General features: G+C 41.5%; 1 protein-coding gene across 1 annotated transcript in view; it reads right to left on the bottom strand.

Annotated features, from left to right (window-relative positions):
* SLC35D4 (solute carrier family 35 member D4) overlaps window positions 1-18972 on the bottom strand; it is a 58478-nt gene that overhangs the window by 26155 nt on the left and 13351 nt on the right. The window contains exons 5-12 of the mRNA XM_086472728.1: window positions 18517-18594; window positions 17109-17134; window positions 15612-15663; window positions 14392-14440; window positions 12325-12370; window positions 11318-11353; window positions 3809-3843; window positions 2460-2529 (exon numbers count right to left, since the gene is read on the bottom strand). Of these exons, the coding sequence (XP_086328854.1) occupies window positions 2460-2529; window positions 3809-3843; window positions 11318-11353; window positions 12325-12370; window positions 14392-14440; window positions 15612-15663; window positions 17109-17134; window positions 18517-18594 (392 nt within the window). The remainder of the gene's footprint in view (window positions 1-2459; window positions 2530-3808; window positions 3844-11317; window positions 11354-12324; window positions 12371-14391; window positions 14441-15611; window positions 15664-17108; window positions 17135-18516; window positions 18595-18972) is intronic.

The raw sequence follows: 18972 nt of genomic DNA on the forward strand, positions 1-18972 counted from the left end.
ATTGAAATGGCTCTGAATAAAGGCAATGCTAGTTTCAACAGGAGCCACACATGTTTGGCAACTAACTCACTTCAACCTCCACAGAGCCTTGAACTGAAAAAACAACCACTGGAAAGTTTGTGCCCGAAGCTTTCAAGCTGTTTAAGCTTCATGAAGCCTAAATTCCAATTAGGAAGTCAAATACATCTCTACTGTATAACAAATAGACAGATGACTCAGTAGTGCTGGGAACAGACTACTCCAAAGCTCTCTGCTGATGATTAAGGGCATTTTGATGCTCAAGTCATACAGGACAGTAGTCCCCAATGCTCCTGAAGCCACAACTACTCTTAAGGAAACTCTGTTCCACATCTCACTGGACCTCACAGAGCTTATAAGCTTTGGGTCTGGATTTTGTTTCACTTGTGACATACTTAGAACCCACTGGTTGTGAACCAGTGAAATAGTGTAAACCAACAAGCAGGAAAGAGAAACAGACTTCAAAATATGTAAGGCACAAATTACTTTGTGGCTGGTTGATAGGCATAAGAGATTAACAAAGCACAGTGGGAAGCTGCATGGGAAAGGAGATAGGATCAACACAGCATACAGGCGGTGAGGCAAAAAGTGCCCTGGTATTCTAAGAGGGTATGCTGCTCTGGATGATGATGCAATGCAGGTGGTCCCCTCTCTGCAACAGCAGGAAAGGCGGAGGATGGTGTCCCCCCAGGTCAGAAGTTCCATGCTGGGCTCCAGCACCTCAGCCAAGTGCTGTTCCCTGTCCAGTACATGTGGCAAAGTTGCGTCTCAGCCACAGGTGGTTTTGCTACACCAAACAGGACGGTGAGGCAAGTGCCCAGGAGTAGGAGGTACCAGGGTTTCTTACACTGAGCAGTAACACGAGACCCCAAAGGACTGTCCGCTGTGCCTGGTGCCTAGAAAGCAGATGCTGCCTTGATGATGCGGCCCAAACTCAGCTCCTTGTTGCAGAGGATGAAGTGCTGAGCAGCAGAGCATCCATCCCCCTGAGAAACCAGCGAGCTCAAAGCAGCAGCACTGCCCGAACCTTTGAAAGGCCAGTAGCTGGCTTAAGTTTGTTCCACATCTTCTGCCCTGCTGAGAAGGGCTTTTAGTCAGAGCAATTTAAAGTGGTTTAGTGTGATTCAGAGACAAAAAGTGAAACAGCTAATTATAATACCCGAAATACTGATGTCACAATTAACACCAATTTATTTCATTAAATAAATGGAGCACTCTGCACCTTACCACTAATGCTTCAGACATTCTGCACAGGTAGTGGATGCAACTGCACCAGTTACCACTACTTTAGTTTGTACAGGTTCTCCTCCAAATCCTTTACGTTTACAAAGACACTAGATTACAAGATGTAGGAGAGCAAGTGAGATGCTTGTTTCTCCATCTAACTATTCCTTTCCACTTGCTGTAGTGTGCAGTGCTATCTACTACACACGTGGCAATGGAAACAGAAATGAGAGGCTACAGCAGTGGTAAAATTCTAATGAAGTGAAAGAGAAGAGCATCTGGGCTAGACAGATATGCATTAGTGCCTGCAGTTAGACCTCGCCTTCAAGAAGAAATAGATTTCACCTACCTACTGTGGAACAACTTATTCATTAATACCTAATGGCAAGTTACTCGTAGTGCGGATAGTCTGCCCTTGAAAAAATCCACTTTCGTACCAAAAAACTATGTACACAGGGAAATTATTTAACAATCATTTTTAATATCCCCTTTTAATAGAAAATCCAGATACAAGTAAGAAAATCCCTAACAATCAGGAAATATTTTTGCCATCAGTCAGCACAAACGTATTTTTCCCCTCTAAAAATAAAATACTTCCATTTGGCAAAAGACTGGAGGAGAAAGACAGGAATAATTTTATTTGGAGATAATTAAGACCTATAGGAAACATATTTATGTTGTCCTCTGAGAATTACACTATTGGACAGTGAACTTTCACTGCTCAAAATAAAGGAATGCTTGTTAAAGCTTTTCCCTTTTACCCAAAAAAAGCATTCTGCCAAATAACAAGATGTACAGGCAAATAAATCCATGTACAATCATATACTGCTGAAGACTAATACTCCATAATCACCGCAAACAGCAAGTTTTACAAGGGCTAATCCAACTTGAGAAGCATTTGAGAGATGCTATTTATCAAAGCTTTGCTACATTCGGTAAAAATTATTTTACTGGTGACTGGGAACTCTCCTGATCTGAATGCACTCACTCAAATGCACACATATACTTTCCAGCACATTTGAATCTCAGGCCTTCAAATGCATATCCACAGATATGCACAGATACACATTCTCTGCAGTTTCACTGGCTTATGCCAGCAAAAACTATTATAACTAAGGTTTTGCATGCTCCACAATTTTTTAACTGAGAGTCAAGGTTGGAATCAACAGGATCTCTTATTTTGAAAACATTCATGTGTCCTGTTATAGAGAGGTTACCTGGCACAGCAGCTGCTATGAAACCTGTAGAAGTACAGAAATGGAAAGTCCAAGGCACTGAAGAGATCACCTGAGGGACAAAACAATATACTCAGTGGAACACGGGGCAGGGAGGGTAATTACCCACTGTTACAAGCAATTGTACGAACAGCAGTTATATGAACATTACCAGTTTAACGTTCTTTTGAGCCTTTACAGCTGGCTGACTTTTCATTTATGATGCTTTCCACATTTCTAGTGTTTAATGATTTCTTTCTGACCTTGCTTCTAGCCCGTTCCTGCCTTTGGCTGAAAAAGGGGAAAGGGATACATAAGAGTACTCTTCGCTAGTATGCAGAAGACCCTGCTTAAGCAACAGTTGCCAGTGGATAGACATGCATCATATTGACTTTTATTGCAGAGCTCGTGATGGTTCCTACTGAAGCAACAGGAAGCACAGACATATGTTGGCTGCTTCCCCCCTCTGGCATTTGAACTTTGTCACAGAGAGCAAGTTGAGAGGTCTAAAAAAGTTCTCCCAGACCCAAGCAGAGCTCTCAAGTACTTCCATTTCCAGGAACCTGGGCCCTGGTTGTTCTTGGTAGCAGCAATTCCCAGGAATTCTTCGGCCTTCAAGCTCTACAGATTCAGAGGGAGCTCCATCTTTCACTTTTTGAAACGCAGGACTATTCTGCTTCACATGTCTGTCTATCCTGCTGGGGGAATGCTATACACAAATATGCACCACCAGGCAAAAGGGGGAATTCCTGTTTATTTAAATGCTTCTTCCTTTGTTTTTCTGACTGAGCAAATGTCTAGTGAAAGCAACAGATGATCATCTTTACCCATCTAACTATTTAAACACCAATATGATAGGAATATTAGCCACTACTAAATATTCCATTTCTCCGTTTTTAGCCTTTTATCTTTTGCTGCTTCAAATCCTGCCATGGGCTGAAGCGATGGGATACGTGTTATGAAAGCAACAAAACGAAATCTCTGCATACCATTGAGAGCAACGCAGAGAAGGAAACTCAGTTCCATAGAGACTGCTGGGACACTGCTCTCAAGAGGACATATTCACCTAGGGAATCCTTGTTCTTTACCATACACCACCTCAAAAAGCTGTTCTTGGTTGCCTGTCCCACCCTATTTGTTTGCAAAGGGCAGCTAAGAAAGGTATTAGTAAATACCATGCAAATTACAGAGTTATGTACCCTCCCCTCCTCTTCCTACAGGATATCGTATTATTGGTCATATTCCTGTTGAACTCCAGGGTTAAAATCCTACAGGGTTTGGCCTCTAAAAACATGCATGGAAAGGAAAGGCAATATGGAAATCTAAAAAAGGAACAACTTAATCCACTTTACCTGCTGGATGGGATGCAGAGGCCAAGAGCACCACACTAAAAAATAAAAAAAGATTAATTATATACCACATAACTTAGGACATGGCTTGAACATTATAAATTGACAACTTTGTGTTTGTTTTTTCAAGGTGAAACTTATTCTAGTTAAGTAGAATAACTGAGGCATAAGTATCAATTAAAAAAAAAAAAAAAAGTTGGGTCGGAAGAAGTCTCCGGGGTCACCTAATACAGTGTCTCACATGAAGCAGGACTACCACCAATATTTGATCATGTCCTCTGTGTCTCTGCCTCAAAAATCCAGGTCTCAAAAAACCTCCAGCATGGAGGTTCCACATCTCTCTAGGTAACTTGTCCCAGGGCCACCCTACCCTCCTAGTCAAGAAGTTTTTCCTGATGTCATAGAATCATAGAATCTTTAGGTTGGAACAGACCTCTAAGATCATCAAGTTCAACCGTTGACCTAACACCATCATGCCCACTAAGCCATGTCTACAAGTGCCACATCAACACATTTTTTGAACACGTTCAGGGACAGTGACTCCACCGCTTCCCTGGGCAGCCTGTTCCAGTTTGACTACTCTTTTGGTGAAGAAATTTTTCCTCATGTCCAATCTAAACCTCCCCTGGCGCTACTTAAGGCCATTTCCTCTCATCCTACTGCTTGTTATCTGGGAGCAGAGACCGACCCCCGCCTCTCTACAGCCTCCTTTCAGGTAGTTGTAGAGAGTGGTAAGGTCTCCCCTCAGCCTCCTCTTCTCCAGGCTGAAGAACCCCAGTTCCCTCAGCTGCTCCTCACCAGACTTGTGCTCCAGACCCTTCACCAGCTTCGTTGCCCTTCTCTGGACACGCTCCAGCACCTCAATGTCCTGTCTTTAAACCACCAAAGCTCCAATTTACGCTTGTTGTTCCATCTGCCACTCCTTAAAAGAGTTTGGCTCCGTCATCTTTGCAAATCCTTTTCAAGAAAGCGTACGTAGTTGTTAGGTTGCACTTTGGTTTCCACTTTGCCAGTCTCAACAAGACTAGCTCCTTCAGACTCTCGTTGCAGTAGGCCATGAGCTCTAAGTCCCTAACAATGTCAGTAGCCCTCTCCTAGATCTTCAGTTTCTCAGTATCTTCCTTGAACTGGATAAAGTATTCCAGCTGCAGCCTCAGCACTGCGCGTAATAACTTCTCTTGATCTGATGGCCACGCTCCGTCTAATATAGCCCAATACCTGGTTTGCCTTAATTTGCCATGAGCATGCACTACTGCCTCCCAGTATTCACTGTTATGCCCAAGCCCTTTCCAACAGACCTGCTGCTCAGCCAGCTGGTGACACCGCTGAGGCAGAATCCATAGAGAACTGTGCTTGCGTCTAGACTTGAGTGTGTCTGCCTGAGGACTAATTTCAGCTGTGTGCAGACTTTATAGGGATGTGCATGTATTGCATGAGAGTCAAATACAGAGTCTGATGCACGCGATTGTGCGTGCACTGCACATTCCTGCCCAAAATGCCAGTTAAAGAAAGGATAGATGCTGCAATTAAACAAGTTAAAAAAACCCTACATGAAAATAAACCCAAGCACCAGCTCAAACGAGGCACGCTTTTCAGAAATACCCAAGTGAACAAGAATATCAGCTGCGACCAATTCTTTACCTGGAGTATCACTTAAGATTTCTGAGGTCCTACAAAGACTTGACCATACAGAGCCTTTTTCAGTGCTACCAATTCTTGCAGTAAACTTCTGGATGTTTTTCCAAATGTTTTCATTCCATGTTGTTTTCACGGTTAGAAGGCTACAGAAACACATTCCAGGGAATTGTAAGATGGGAGAAGCATGTGTGTCTCCAAAGCAGAGCTACAGCTTCCTCCAATTACCAACAACATACGTCCATGACAAACACAAAGGACAAGAGGGAGAAGGAGAAAAGTGTCTGGAGAGATTGCTTCTTGATAAGGAGCAAGCACTGCACTTATAAAGGTAAAAAGATATTCATTAAGGTTATGAATGCTAAAGCTAGGCAATTTTCTCTGGCTAATTACCAGCAATTTTTAAAGTTCAGTAGGCCCAGTAATGGCAGTAAAAGTGCCAACTCAGCCAGCAGAGGAATGGGAAGCCTGCACAACGAGAAGTTCAGGCAGAGAAAGAGCTGGAAGGGGTTCCCAGCGCACAAGGTGATGGCTAGAAAACTGAACTCGCTGTAGATGAGCTGCCTCCAGTACCTGCAGCAGCACAGTATCATCAGCATGGTGCTTCTATTAGGCCAACTCCCTCTTCCAGCATAAACACAGCTACTGTTTCGAAGCTTCCTTGCTTGCTCTCAGCTAGTCCCAGTTCTCTACGCGACCAGGCTACTGCGCTTGGTGGCCTGCCCTCGGCATGCTTTGGTGAGTCCCCGGTATCATTCGCAGAGGCGCCGGTAGCAAAAGGAACTGCAAAGTGCACGGAAATCCTGTGGCCAGGGGAGCCTCGGGGGGAAGCTTGTCACTGCAATCAGCCCTGGAAGATGACGGGATGAAGGAGGGAACAGTTCATGAGCAGGTATTTTAGGCTTAACATTTTATGCAATGCCTTTGAAAAGCATCACCTGGTAGAGTATGTTCACATTGTCAATATTTATATGCCTTTAACAGATGTGGTTGTCACAAAGATATTCAACAAGGCAAAGCAGATCACTTACAGTAGGCAATTTCCCCTGCCCCTCCTTCCTACACACATGTGCTGTCCCCACATGCGACGCCAAGAGGAATTCACAATAAACAGGCCCAATTCCTCAGTTTCCTGGTAAAGAGAGAAAAGGAAGCAAAGGCCTATTGCTTTTGACTGAATAACAGAGAAAACAGGAGACTGGCAGGGCAAGTGAAACTGTATCAACAGTGATGAGAATTATGACTAAGCCGTGTTTCTCCACTTTTGCTTTTTGCATTATTAATTTTTAAACAAAAAAAAGTGAGATTGGGAAATGCTCAGAGAGAAACTTCCTTCTGCAACCAAGAGGAACTGATAACCCTACCAGACATCCCAGTCCTTGATCCAAAGAAAACACAGGAGGAAAACAAAACCTTCTTTGTGAAGCGTGGGGCAGGTTAAGGCAAATGGGTTAGATGGTGTTAAAGCTGTACTGTAACTCTGCCCTCAGCAGAACATCAGCAGAAAAGACACGATGATGTTGTAAAACCGGATTAGGGATTCAGAGGTTTCCAGCAGGAAAGCCTGGACATCAGGCTGCAGCAAAAACAAAATCCCTGTGCCAGATTTCTCTGCTCCTCTCTTTTTTTCCCCCCTGTACTCCATAAGGAGGGCTGGGTCACCCATGTTTTTCTTTCTGGCTAAAAAGAGGTTTGTCAGCAAGAACAGCAATTTATGCCTGCAACGCTGCCCTTCCCTATTGCAGAAAATCTACTGCAGCTTTTTTAATTCACAACAGTGACAGATGAGCATGTCTTCCAGAAGCCAAATGCAGTTTAGCTGCATAGAGCAGAGCCTTTACCTCTCACCTTTCTCAGTGCTATTTATTCACCATTTGAAACTCTCCTGTTGTAAGTCTCTGGTTTCTCACCAGTGACTGCTAGGCTATCTGACATGCCTTTGTGAACAAACGATCAGACAGTGACAGATACTGGGATGTACTGAAACTTTCCTCCTGGTGCTCCTCAAGAAGTAACATATCTCTACCTGCCCCATCATAGAAGAGAGCCCAAGATGAGCCGTGACCCACTTCTGAGCCATATTACGTATCCCTCAACACGCCAGGTTGACATTACTACCCCCTCCCCTCATGCTACCCCTTGCCAGCTAGCTAGCGGGGAGAAACCTGGCTCCCTCCTCAATAAAAAGTGGGGGACTGGAAAGGAATAAAAGAAAATGCAAGATTACTAGAAAAACCACTAGGAAGTAGAATACTAATGCAGAAATCAGAGTGCAGGGAAATAGAATACTGCAGTAAAAAAAGGTGGTGGGAACAAGACTGCAGGATTAGAGGAAAGTTCTTGGAAGTACATTTCACCCCTTCTCTTCCTCCCCCTCTCTGCCCAACATGTTTAAACACAAAGGAGATGGATGAACAGGATGGGGTTGGGCACTGAGAAGCAATGTCAGCCCTCCCTTCTCTGCATAGCACAGCTCTCGCTCTTACACTTGCTCCTGGTCTGGCTCCCTTTTTAAAAGCCATTGAATAATCACGCTGTAAGAGACGAAGTAAAAAGAAACTCACACTTTCAACATCAGCAAACATTTCTTCAGACCTGTTTGGTTCCAGAAAGTTCCCATTCGTATACATTTGCTTAAGACGTTCTCCCCTCCCAAATTGTTCCAGATTTTAAAACAAGAAACAGTGCACGGCATGTAGGGACAGCATATGTTAGGAGACTTTAATAATTTCAGTTGCACCTCTGGAAGTGTCCAACAGAGCCAATATAGTGAATGTTTCTTTTTAATCTAAATATATGGGGGTTTAATCTAACATATTGGTACATTCTAACATCCAGTAGCTTGGGGCAGAACTTTTAATCTGCTCTATCCAGGCAGCCTCTACACTTAGAGCATAACTGTGCTTTCACACCGAACAGAAACGCTTTCAACAGCCTCTGTTGTAACAAACCTATACGTTTTCCTATATATTAGGAAAGAATTCCTCACGAAAACGGTTGTCAAGCACTGGAACAGGCTGCCCAGAGAAGTGGTGGAGTCACCACCCCTGTAGGTATTTAAAAGACATGTAGACATGGTGCTTAGGGACATAGTTCAGTGGCGGACTTGGCAGCATTAGGTTAATGCCTGGACTCAATGATAAGGGTCTTTTCCAACCTAAATGACTCCATGATTCTAAACACTATCTGGCTGTGCCCACAGCTGCTTTCTTTTCCCCACGCAGTGGCATATCAGCTGTCTGAGCTAGGCTAGAAATAAGGAGCTATACAGGCCTAGTGATAATAGTGCTAAGAGGAGAAAGTTGCACTGATACCGCCCTAGCAAGTTCCTTCATAAATCAGGGAATCATGCTTGTAGAGACAAGACCACTGGTACACATTAGACTGTCCTGTTCTGGAGATGGAACTGTGATCCTGTCATGGCCAAAACAGTCCCTGAGAAGGCCTGAGTAGCGGAAGCAGCATATACCTTACTGTCTGTTAAATCACAAAATTTAGTGCTGGGCACCCTCTGACAGAGACAAGCTCACGTTTACAGTAATTCTGACCCAGAACCACCCATGAGGAGTTAGTGCTCATTCAGAGAACATTCAGAGTACAATGCTCTCTACCCAAAGTGTGCTTTAAAAATACTTTCAACTGTTTTCTACAGAAATTAAGCTTGTGCAATAAAGCTGTGTGTACCCATACATACATAGCTCTACAGAACTGACCAGCTTCATCCAAACTTGGGAAGCGGCAGTCATCTTCAAGATAGCTACATGCATAGAGGTCTCACGAAGAGACAAACCCTGCCAGCGTCTTCTGCAGCAGAAAGATTTCAGCCCCATTAGACACTGGAGGACCTTCACGGCAGTGGCACGTCATGGAGGTCGCAAACAAGGAGAGAGCTTCCGCCAAATTTCACACCCTTTCAAACATCATCAGCTATTACGAGAAAACAAAAATATAGATACACACACATACACATATTCATAGAACCAAGCCAAATAAACAAGCACCCAGTCTTCTACATCTTCTAAGCCACCTGTTTTCCAGCAATTGCTTTGCACCATCATCTCGCAACCTACACCGACCTTTAAGCCCCTTAATGATGAAAATCTTTGCAAGCTTTGATAATGTCTTTGCTTTTAAGCAGATGCTAAAAAAAGCCATCTTCCAATTTGCATAATTCCATTGAGGTTTTGGGTTGGTTTGTTTTTTTTTTTTTTACCACTGTACCTCCAAGCTCCTTAGTGAGAAGCGTCTCCCTTTCAAAAGCCTCTAAATCAATAACCATATTTCCCATGTAATGTGGAGCTCCTGCTCTCTGCTGGACACAACTTCACAGACTTCAAAGGATACTATCAACTAACACAGCAGGGAACCCACCACTGACTTTTCAATCAAAGCTGCAAAATTAAGACCTTTGGCCAAAATCCAAATTTAAAGTTCAGGCTCAGATGCAGTTTTCAACTAAAACGACAACTGAGAGCCACAGTCAGGCAGGTGCCAAATGAAAAATCAATTTATTTTATCGCTTGTTTCATGATTCTTCCTTCAACAGAGACAAATAGCTACAGCTCATTCAAGACTTCATGGGTTATTTCTGCACATTGCAGCATATTTGCCAGTTCCACGACTAATTCCTCAAAACAGTTTCAATAAACACAGCTACCTTCTTTGAGTGAAATTGATTTGCTTTGCACTTCATAGTAGATGGAAGACAACAACTGACTTAAACAAGAGCTTACTTCAAGCAAACTGATATTCAAGTATTGTTAACGCACGGGACCCCAGTCAATAGACACTGGAATCACACAAACGCAAAATCAGAAGTCTGCATTATTTATTTATCAAAATAGGAGATTTGATCAAACCAAGACAGAAAGAGATACACAGTACTATCATGTTGACGACGCTCACAAGATAAATGGGAATTGAAGTGAAGTAACTGTCCCACACTGGTGTTCCTGATGTGTTCCTAGCAAGGATCTTTAATGTGGTCAGACAAGAGCACACATCCATCTAACCAAATGGGCAAGCACAACTTCACTTTTGTTACACTTACTCCTAACTTCTGCTCTCCATTCCGCTCCCACACAAACAACTTTATGGATTTCATTCCTTTTGACCATCCTTTCTTAGAACTTAGTATCCATACTCCATAGCATTCCCATACAACTTTAGGTACCATTCCAAGTAAAGAGGTCAACATATACAAGATGGGATTACGGATGGAGGAGAATTTACTAAATTCTCTATATACCTTACTTCAAATAAAGCTTCACCAAAATCTAGTGGAAGCCATGCACACCTGATGTTCTCGCTTATATGGCTCTTTAAGGAAAGGACAGACTTTCTTTTTTAAATTAAAAAACACAGGCTCTTTCACTAACTACGAAATAACAAGCCACTTTTGTATCTCCAAATCAGAAAAAACAACCGAAAGTCTGAATTACTCAATCCTACTAACGGCACTCTGAACAATCAGTTACTGCTCATGTTCTTTGCACATCGTACTTTTGTAATCACCACCTCCCCTTCTGGCAATTTTGTACGAGCTTTCTTTTCTGAAGTGGGATTTTGCCAGGGAGTTACTCTGTAAATATTATTTCTGGAAATGATAGATCACTTGTGCACATGGCGATTAAAAAATTCATAATTAACACCTCGTTACCTCCCCAGGTGTATATTGGCATGTCCACCTATAAGCAGAGCCAAAAAAATTCAGCTGCTAAGCCATTGAGCTTAGCACTGTTCTTTGAGTGAACGTCCTGCAAAATAAATATATTGAAGTAGTGGTAGCTATGAGTTTCCTAAACAAGCCATGGTTGAAAATGAAAACATATAACGCAGAAAACCAGCTATAGTGTATCAAAGGCGTATTCATTTTACCTGAATACATAGTTGATGTACTGTTGGTCCAGATCACTGGGAGAGGAGGGAAAGAAAAAGAGGTGTTCTTTTAGTATTGCAGTTCATTTGGTACAAAAGATCAGTATATTAAGTAGTATTATAACACTGTAATATTACGTATATTACATAATATTAATATTATATATGACACAATGTTATAATTGGGCAATACTAACATTATATTATAATTATATTATCGATATATTAATCAGCATATTAATTTACAATGATTTGCACATTATTTCTGTTGTTGCTATGTCAGCAGGAGTCTCATTGGAAGTGAAGATAAAGTGAGACTGACTAAAATTTATACCCTTTTAACAGAGATGGAAATTGATTTTGAAATAAATGAGCCTATCCATATTCTACACACACACGTATTAGGTACCTAGACATAATATGCAGTGGCGACATACCTGTCTCCATCCATACAGACAACTGCAGATTGCAGACACTGTGAACATGTCAGGCCACCTGATTTCAAAACAACTATTGTCTGGCTGAAGTTCTAACACGCACATGGGATTAGTGCGAGGTTTCAACATTGCTAAGGTACCCAGCCGTTCCAGTCCTGTGGCAAGACACCAGCCGCTAAACATTTTTGAGACTGTGTCGCAAAGGGAGATACGGACAGATTCAAACCATGCAGCTTTCAAGGCTAACACAAGCTAACACTTCCTCTTAATGCCTGTGCCAGTAATTAGGGGTTCTTTTTCCAGGACTGAGTCATCACCCTTTGATAATACACTGTTTAAAACTAATTCAGTGCTCAAGTTGGCAGTATAACTATCAATAACCACATGCTATTGCTATCAACAATAAATAAGGCTCCTCTTGCAAGAGAAGTCATTAATGATTAACCAAGAGTGGCCCAGCTCATGCTGATAACAAGAGATCCCTACAGTTTACCTGACTGCTATGCAGATGTGTCTCTAACCCTCTGATAGCAATCTCTTTCTTTTTAAAAGAACATGAAAACACATTACCTTAAAGAGCTCGGTTTCCATAACTTGTGAAATACTTTGTAAGCCCCTGGAATTGAAACGACATGTGTAAGTGCCATAACATGCAATCATTCTGACAAACAACGGCTTGTTGTACCAGCATACGTGGAACCCCCCCGAACTACAGTTTAGCAACATGGCACAAAGGATGCCTAAACTATGAGTAAAGTGAACCTATCACTTCAAATTAACAGTTTTCAAAGTGTTACCATCGCAGAGCACTGTCATGCTATGTGTTTCTGCTAGTCCTTCTGAAGAAAGGACAACTCCAAGCTCAAAGCAACCACAAAGGAGTGTGCGTGTGTGTATGTGTGCGTGAGTAAATACTCACACAGAAAAAGTGTCGCAGAACGGGCTCTTCAGCCCATCCCATTTTTTGGGTAACTTCTGTGATGTGTTCATCTATGTAGATCCCTAGAGCTGTTGGCTCTGAGACGCCTTTCCTGAGTTCTCTCAGCTCTAGGGTCTCCAGGTTATTTACATTCTTGACCTATCCACCTCTTGGTTAGCTCACATTTCTGTTCTGGGTAAAGCTTTGAGTACTTAAGGAAGGAACAACACAGCTTCAGGCTCTATTTTTTTAGACCCATTCTTCAAGGCCTTGTGGGTTTTTTTTTGATTCACAAAGAAAACCAGAACGTGAAAAGCAAACACAGTAGAACACTATGTAACAGATGCCCTCAATTCTGCCTCCATTAGCCAAGCTGAAGGGTAAAAAAACACATATCCTTTCTCTAATGCTCTGTCTTGATGAACTGTGTGATAAGTTAGTTAATTTGTTTGCTTGTTCTTCTACATCTTTATTCTGTGTTAGTTGATAGGAAATCTAATTACATTTAAAAAAATCCCAACAGACATAGCAACAATTTTCAAAAAAAACCAAGAGAAATGGAAAGAAGCTATATATTTGAGCATAAAATTTATGTTGGCACTTCCTACACATTTCAAGCACACAGAAGAGGCCTCCTGAAGACCCTCTAAGCAGCTTTCCACCTCCACGGCCTAGCAGAGCTTTACAAATGAGACCTCTTGGTTTTGAGAAAGCAATAACATCACTTGTTACAGAAAACAAGTATTTGAAGTGAAAAATCCTTAGCTTAGTTTTATCTAAATGAGCAAATGTTTACCATATAACATTTCCTAAAGGAAACAAAAAATAGATTAGTTCTCATTTGTATGTTAACAACATTTTCCAATGGGATCTCTAGACCTCCCTAGACACAAATACATATAAATATGTAACCTCCGCCCTGAAAATTTTACAGTATGAATAGACAAAATAAAAAAGGAATCATCTCTAATTTGCAGACAAGACTTAACATATGAATGAGTCACTCGCTAAGTCTATAGGACAGCTAAGAACCAAATACAAGTCCCTTATTATCCAGCCTAATGCTCCAAAAGACACAAATCTCCTAGGTAAAAGTTACTGCTCTTGTTTTCTTGAGATTTGCTCAGTCTGGCTGTATCTAGCTTTTCAGGGAAAAATTATGATTTATCCAAATCAATGTTTAGTCTGAAAAAGACAAAAGAAAACACCTGACAGGTCATGGAACTCATTGTTAATTTTTTTTTAAATGCATATGTTTGCCTAAAACCCCCTAACATTTCAACATCCTTCCTCTGGCAGCATATTCCATGATATTTTAGAAAATTTTTGTCAGTTTTTAAATAAAATCACTGTCTGAAATACAGCTCCAACTACAAGTTATTGCTTGGCTTTTTTCATGTTTCTTCACCCCTCAGAAAGAAGTGCCTCTTAGTAGGCAACCATCAAAAACTCCCAGAAAAACTTAGTGCTGATTAAAATTTTACATACTTTTTCTCATCCACTGTTAACTGACTGCAACATCTAGTTTATTCTGTTGTTGTTTCCAATGTAAATGCTGTAAAAGGAACACACTATCTTATCTTTACCGAGCTTCTTTATTCTTTCCAAATGTTTCTTACAGCAAGAACCTTAAATATCAATAACTTCATAATAAAGCTGATTAGCTTCTCCAACACATTTACTCTTCCTAATTCTTTTTCCAAAAGAAAATGACTTACCAACACAGATCAAGTGAATTAGAGCCCATAAATAACCATTTGGATCAAACTGCAATAAAGAACATCTACATAAATAAATGCACGTTCACATAAACATACGTGTTGCTATTTCCCTGCAGTTAGCTTCACAAGGCAAGTACGGCGAGTGGGAGCTATGCTACGGAGAAAGAAAAGATGATTAAACAAGACTAGGAAGACTAAAGTTTTTCCTGTCCTGCTTAGAGACCTGGCATATGCCAAGTACCCAGGGTTTCAGCCAGCTTTGGCAAGGATAGCACTATTTCTTTCAGATATGTATATCATTCCAAACAACCTGAGAATATGGACCCCAGTCTGTTTAGTCTTGCATTGGCAATCAGAGAGGCGCAAGAGGATCAGAGGAACATCACAAAGTTTTTTGTCTTGTCTCCTTTCCCCTCTCAGCCCCTGCAGCAGCAAAGCAGCCTCTCTCCCCAAGGCTCTCACTAACCACAGAGGATCTGAAAGAGTGCTTTGCACAGGCATCTGCCTCTGAGCGAGGTAGGCTCTCTTCACAACCAATGGGGAAAAAATCAACACTTTTGAGAGGAGTTCACCTGGCGTATTTTAGATGTCTGCTTCTAGGGGAGATGAATCGTACACCAGAAGTTCCTGCTCTGCACCGTGGACTATGAAGGCAGCTAGTGCAGACGCAACACTTCCGATGGCTACGTTCGATCAGATGCATCCGGACAAGTTCCTAGATTCATCCCGCCTGACTTCAGATATTAACTAAAGTATCTAAAACAAGGAAGCAGCCTTCCTAAGTCTTCAAAAGAGAAAAGCACCTCCAAGGAATAAATCTTTGCTGGATTGAGCTACTCTCTGGAGGTACTTCCTTTCTTCCTCCAGTAGCTACAGAAAGTGTGTAGAGTGATTACAAAGCTGATTTAGGAACCTCCTGAAAGCACAAGCAATTAATTCGAACCCAAGTGATTTGCTCTAAGCCCTATATGAAGTTAAACTACGGTTTCCCCCACCACCAGCTTCACCGAAGAGCCGCATGTCTGCACTGCTCAGAGGTTTTACCATGATGCAAACACATTAAAACCAGCAAGACTACAAGACAGCTATAGGCCACACTTACAATTCCTTTGCAAGAATCTCACCCTAGCTTACAGGTAAAAGCTGCATCCCTCATATGCTAACAAGACATCAAACATCAAGGTCTAACTAGAGCTACTTTATAAAGCAGAGCTCACCTGTGTGTCACATAAAGGAAGGCACACTGCTGCTACCAGGAGGAACAGCGCACTGGGGAGAAGAGATAAAAATAAAAAACCAAGACCAAAAGCTCATAACCTGCATTTGCACTATCAGCAAAGTATAGGCAAGTCCACTCACTTTTACACTGACATTTCATTTGTTTAATTTTTATCCCACACTTAAGAAGTAATTTCTGCCACCGAAATTAAGTTTTACATCATGCATTCTTCCTAACTCATACACAGCAAAGATGTATGAGAAGAGAAGCAGCACAAAACATCTCAGCAGTGACGAAAACAAGGTTTTTTGGTAGCGAATATTATTCTTCACTTGCCATCTGACTTCCCTAGGCTGCTTCAGAAAGCCAAAATCAACAAGTTTCTGGCTGTGAATGGCTACCGAAAAGTTCTTTCATTAAGGTGAATTGCCTACTACAACAATTCCAGCAGAGGTGACTCCATTTAAAGTTATGGGGTAACTCCAGAACGCAGGGCAAAGTGGGAGTGAGTGGTATTACACTAGAAATGGCTTAAGGACAGCACAAATCCTCCTCTAGTCCACTGACTTGGACTAAATAAATTCTTAACCTGTGGCTGAGTCAGTAGTTCTACAGGCTACACTGAGTACACCAATGTGGAATTTCTGTGGACTGTCACTATTGATACAAATCACAAACACTTGCTTTTCCAGCTTATTTTCCTGCTCTCTAGGGGCACAGGAAAAGAGAGAATACAGATGATAAAAAAGAAACTGGTATCCTTGACAGTAATCCAGTGGTGAAAACAAGGCCACGATAAGTCAGATAATGGAAATAACAGGAAGAAATTAGGAAGATGGTGCCTCTAAGTACACTAAATAATAACCCAGTGTTATCCACTCTAAGTACAGCTAAAAGATCACAGAACGTGGAAGACAGCAAATAGGCATTTTTCAAGGGGATGGGAGGGAAGAGTGAAACTTTTAATAGATGACTGGACAGCTTCTGTTTGTCCCTTTCCATCTCCTTTTTAAAGCCTAAACAACCAGGGCCAGTAAGGGTTGGTAGGTTGCATAGCTTAATAGGAATGATTCCAGCAGAACGGGGTATCACTCACCTTTTCTTTCTTAGGAAAGGCATTTTTAGCTATTTTCTATCACATTAATTATCTTTCTCTTACTGTTTAAGATTACCCACTGGAACTTCAAACCTGATTTCTATCTCCTTTCTAAAAACACGCTTACAAACACTGCTTTGTTATTCAGGAAGACTGTCCTTCTGGCTCTTTTATTTTTATAAGGAGAAAAAAATGTATCTCTTTAAGCAATTGTTAAAAAAAAAAAAAAAGACACATTTTTAAAATATTTAATTACTCCTGTGTTGCAATTAAGGCTCACCACCCATGGGAATGAGCCTTACCTTCTTCATTGTTTTGGCATGTCATTATCTGAAGCAAATAGAGAAGCTGGAGCCAAAACAAGTCTGAATCTGAATCTGAGCACTTTTAAAAGCTTACCTACAGACTTTCAGATGAGAGGTCTGCTGTAAAACAGAAAGTATGGTTAACGAAATTAAAATTTAAAAATAAAAATGGTGAAATATTGCTTTCTCCTTCCAAAAACAAGGAAGTGATGACAGCTGATCTTACTGCACCAAACACATTAAAAATCTAGTGAGCAACATTCAACAGCCCATGATGTTTGAGCATTGCTTAGCAAATTTAATTGGAAAAAAAGAACCAGCACTACAGATTAGCCTACTTCAACTTGATTTATATTTTCAGATTACTTACCAGCAGGTATACCTAGAACCAGATATGAACTTTATACGTGGTCCTCAAACTTAACTTGAACTATATCAAAACTATGTATATACTCAATTATTCAGTATCCTTAATTAATTGGTACTATCACAGCCAAACCAGTCTTGGTCTAAACTCATGAGAGCTTCCAAATCCTTTGGTCCAAAATTATTCTCCAGAAGCTTCCCAGCAAGACCTGTGTTTGCATTATCCTTGTCTGTAGCGCTTTTGTTTTCCAGGAGAGGAGACATAAACAAGTGAGTTAGAAGGAAAATATGAAACACTTTGACAGGGACACTAATCAAAGGACAATGCCACAAGGACATGCCATGGTACGCCCTGCTGTCCCTTAGGCACAACCTTAGTGACCTTTTCGGTTTGTTAGGAGTAGCAAACACAGGCTATTTATTTGTCTTCTGTATACCCAACAGATGTAATGAAGGGAAGACCCCTTCCAGAGCAAGCCAGGCACCACTGTAGAAATGACTTTGTGATGAATGATTTCCCAGTGCTACCTCACACATCACCTCTCTGGTCAATTAGAAAAGTATTTCATAGCCTAAAAAAGAAGGATCCCCAATATAGTTTGTGAGAAACAAACCCAGCTCTTACTAAAGGGAGCAGGAATTACTATCCTGACTTTAAATGTCTTGGGACAGATTCTCAAGCATTCAAAACAAATCCAAAACCGCACTGTTTTTCCTGCATTTCATGTAATCGTACAATACATCAAATACTAGACATATGACACTGGTTAGAATTAAGGATCTAACCCAGTCCTCCTCCTGCTCAGCTCAAACAATGAGATTCTTACGTAGGGCATGAGAGAGGCGACATTAGTCTTCAAAAGGAAAAAATCAAGCAGGACCAAGACAGTCTTAAAAACGTAGATCAAACTGTTGCTACACATTTGCAATGTTTCATCAACTAAAGGGCAAAGAAAACATCAGTATAGATACTTGTCGACAGCAAAGCTCTCTCTGGGTCTCATTAATGACTAGCTACCACAGCAAGACCAGAAAAGCACATGGCACTAATGCCCCGTGTTAAAACAAATCAGGTGTCTTGTTATACGGCAATTGTATCGCGGGAGGTACCTTGAACATATCAATTAATAAATTACCTCTTTCTGCACAAACTTCTGGAACCCACAGGTTATAACTTCTGCTGCGCTGTGCACCGTGAGGAACACCGGGATCGGCTGCCGTTGGGAGAGAACAAAAACGCCCACATCAACCCAGAGCAGTCACACACATAGGAAGGGGCACCCCTCTTAGGGACAGCTGTCCCACATGTCTGTGGGGTTTTGTTTGGCTTTTTAAGCTGTAAACCCATGCCACATCTCCTAAGAGGGACTTAGACCCATTCCAATCACTATTATATGGCACAGGCATCTTTAAATGCAGACCATGACTGCTGCTTCTCCCACTTTCGAGTACTCAGTTGGTTTGTTTGTACACAGCTACCTGGGTGAGACTTGCTCCAGGTTTCTGCCTCTAGTTTTACCTCTGTTCAAGTATCTGCAGCCTCCACAGTTAACCATTCTCATTAGTTTTGCCATCTCCATCTACTGGTACTA

This window comes from Leptosomus discolor, chromosome 13, assembly GCF_034619465.1.
Source record: "Leptosomus discolor isolate bLepDis1 chromosome 13, bLepDis1.hap2, whole genome shotgun sequence".
Lineage (NCBI taxonomy): Eukaryota > Metazoa > Chordata > Aves > Leptosomiformes > Leptosomidae > Leptosomus > Leptosomus discolor.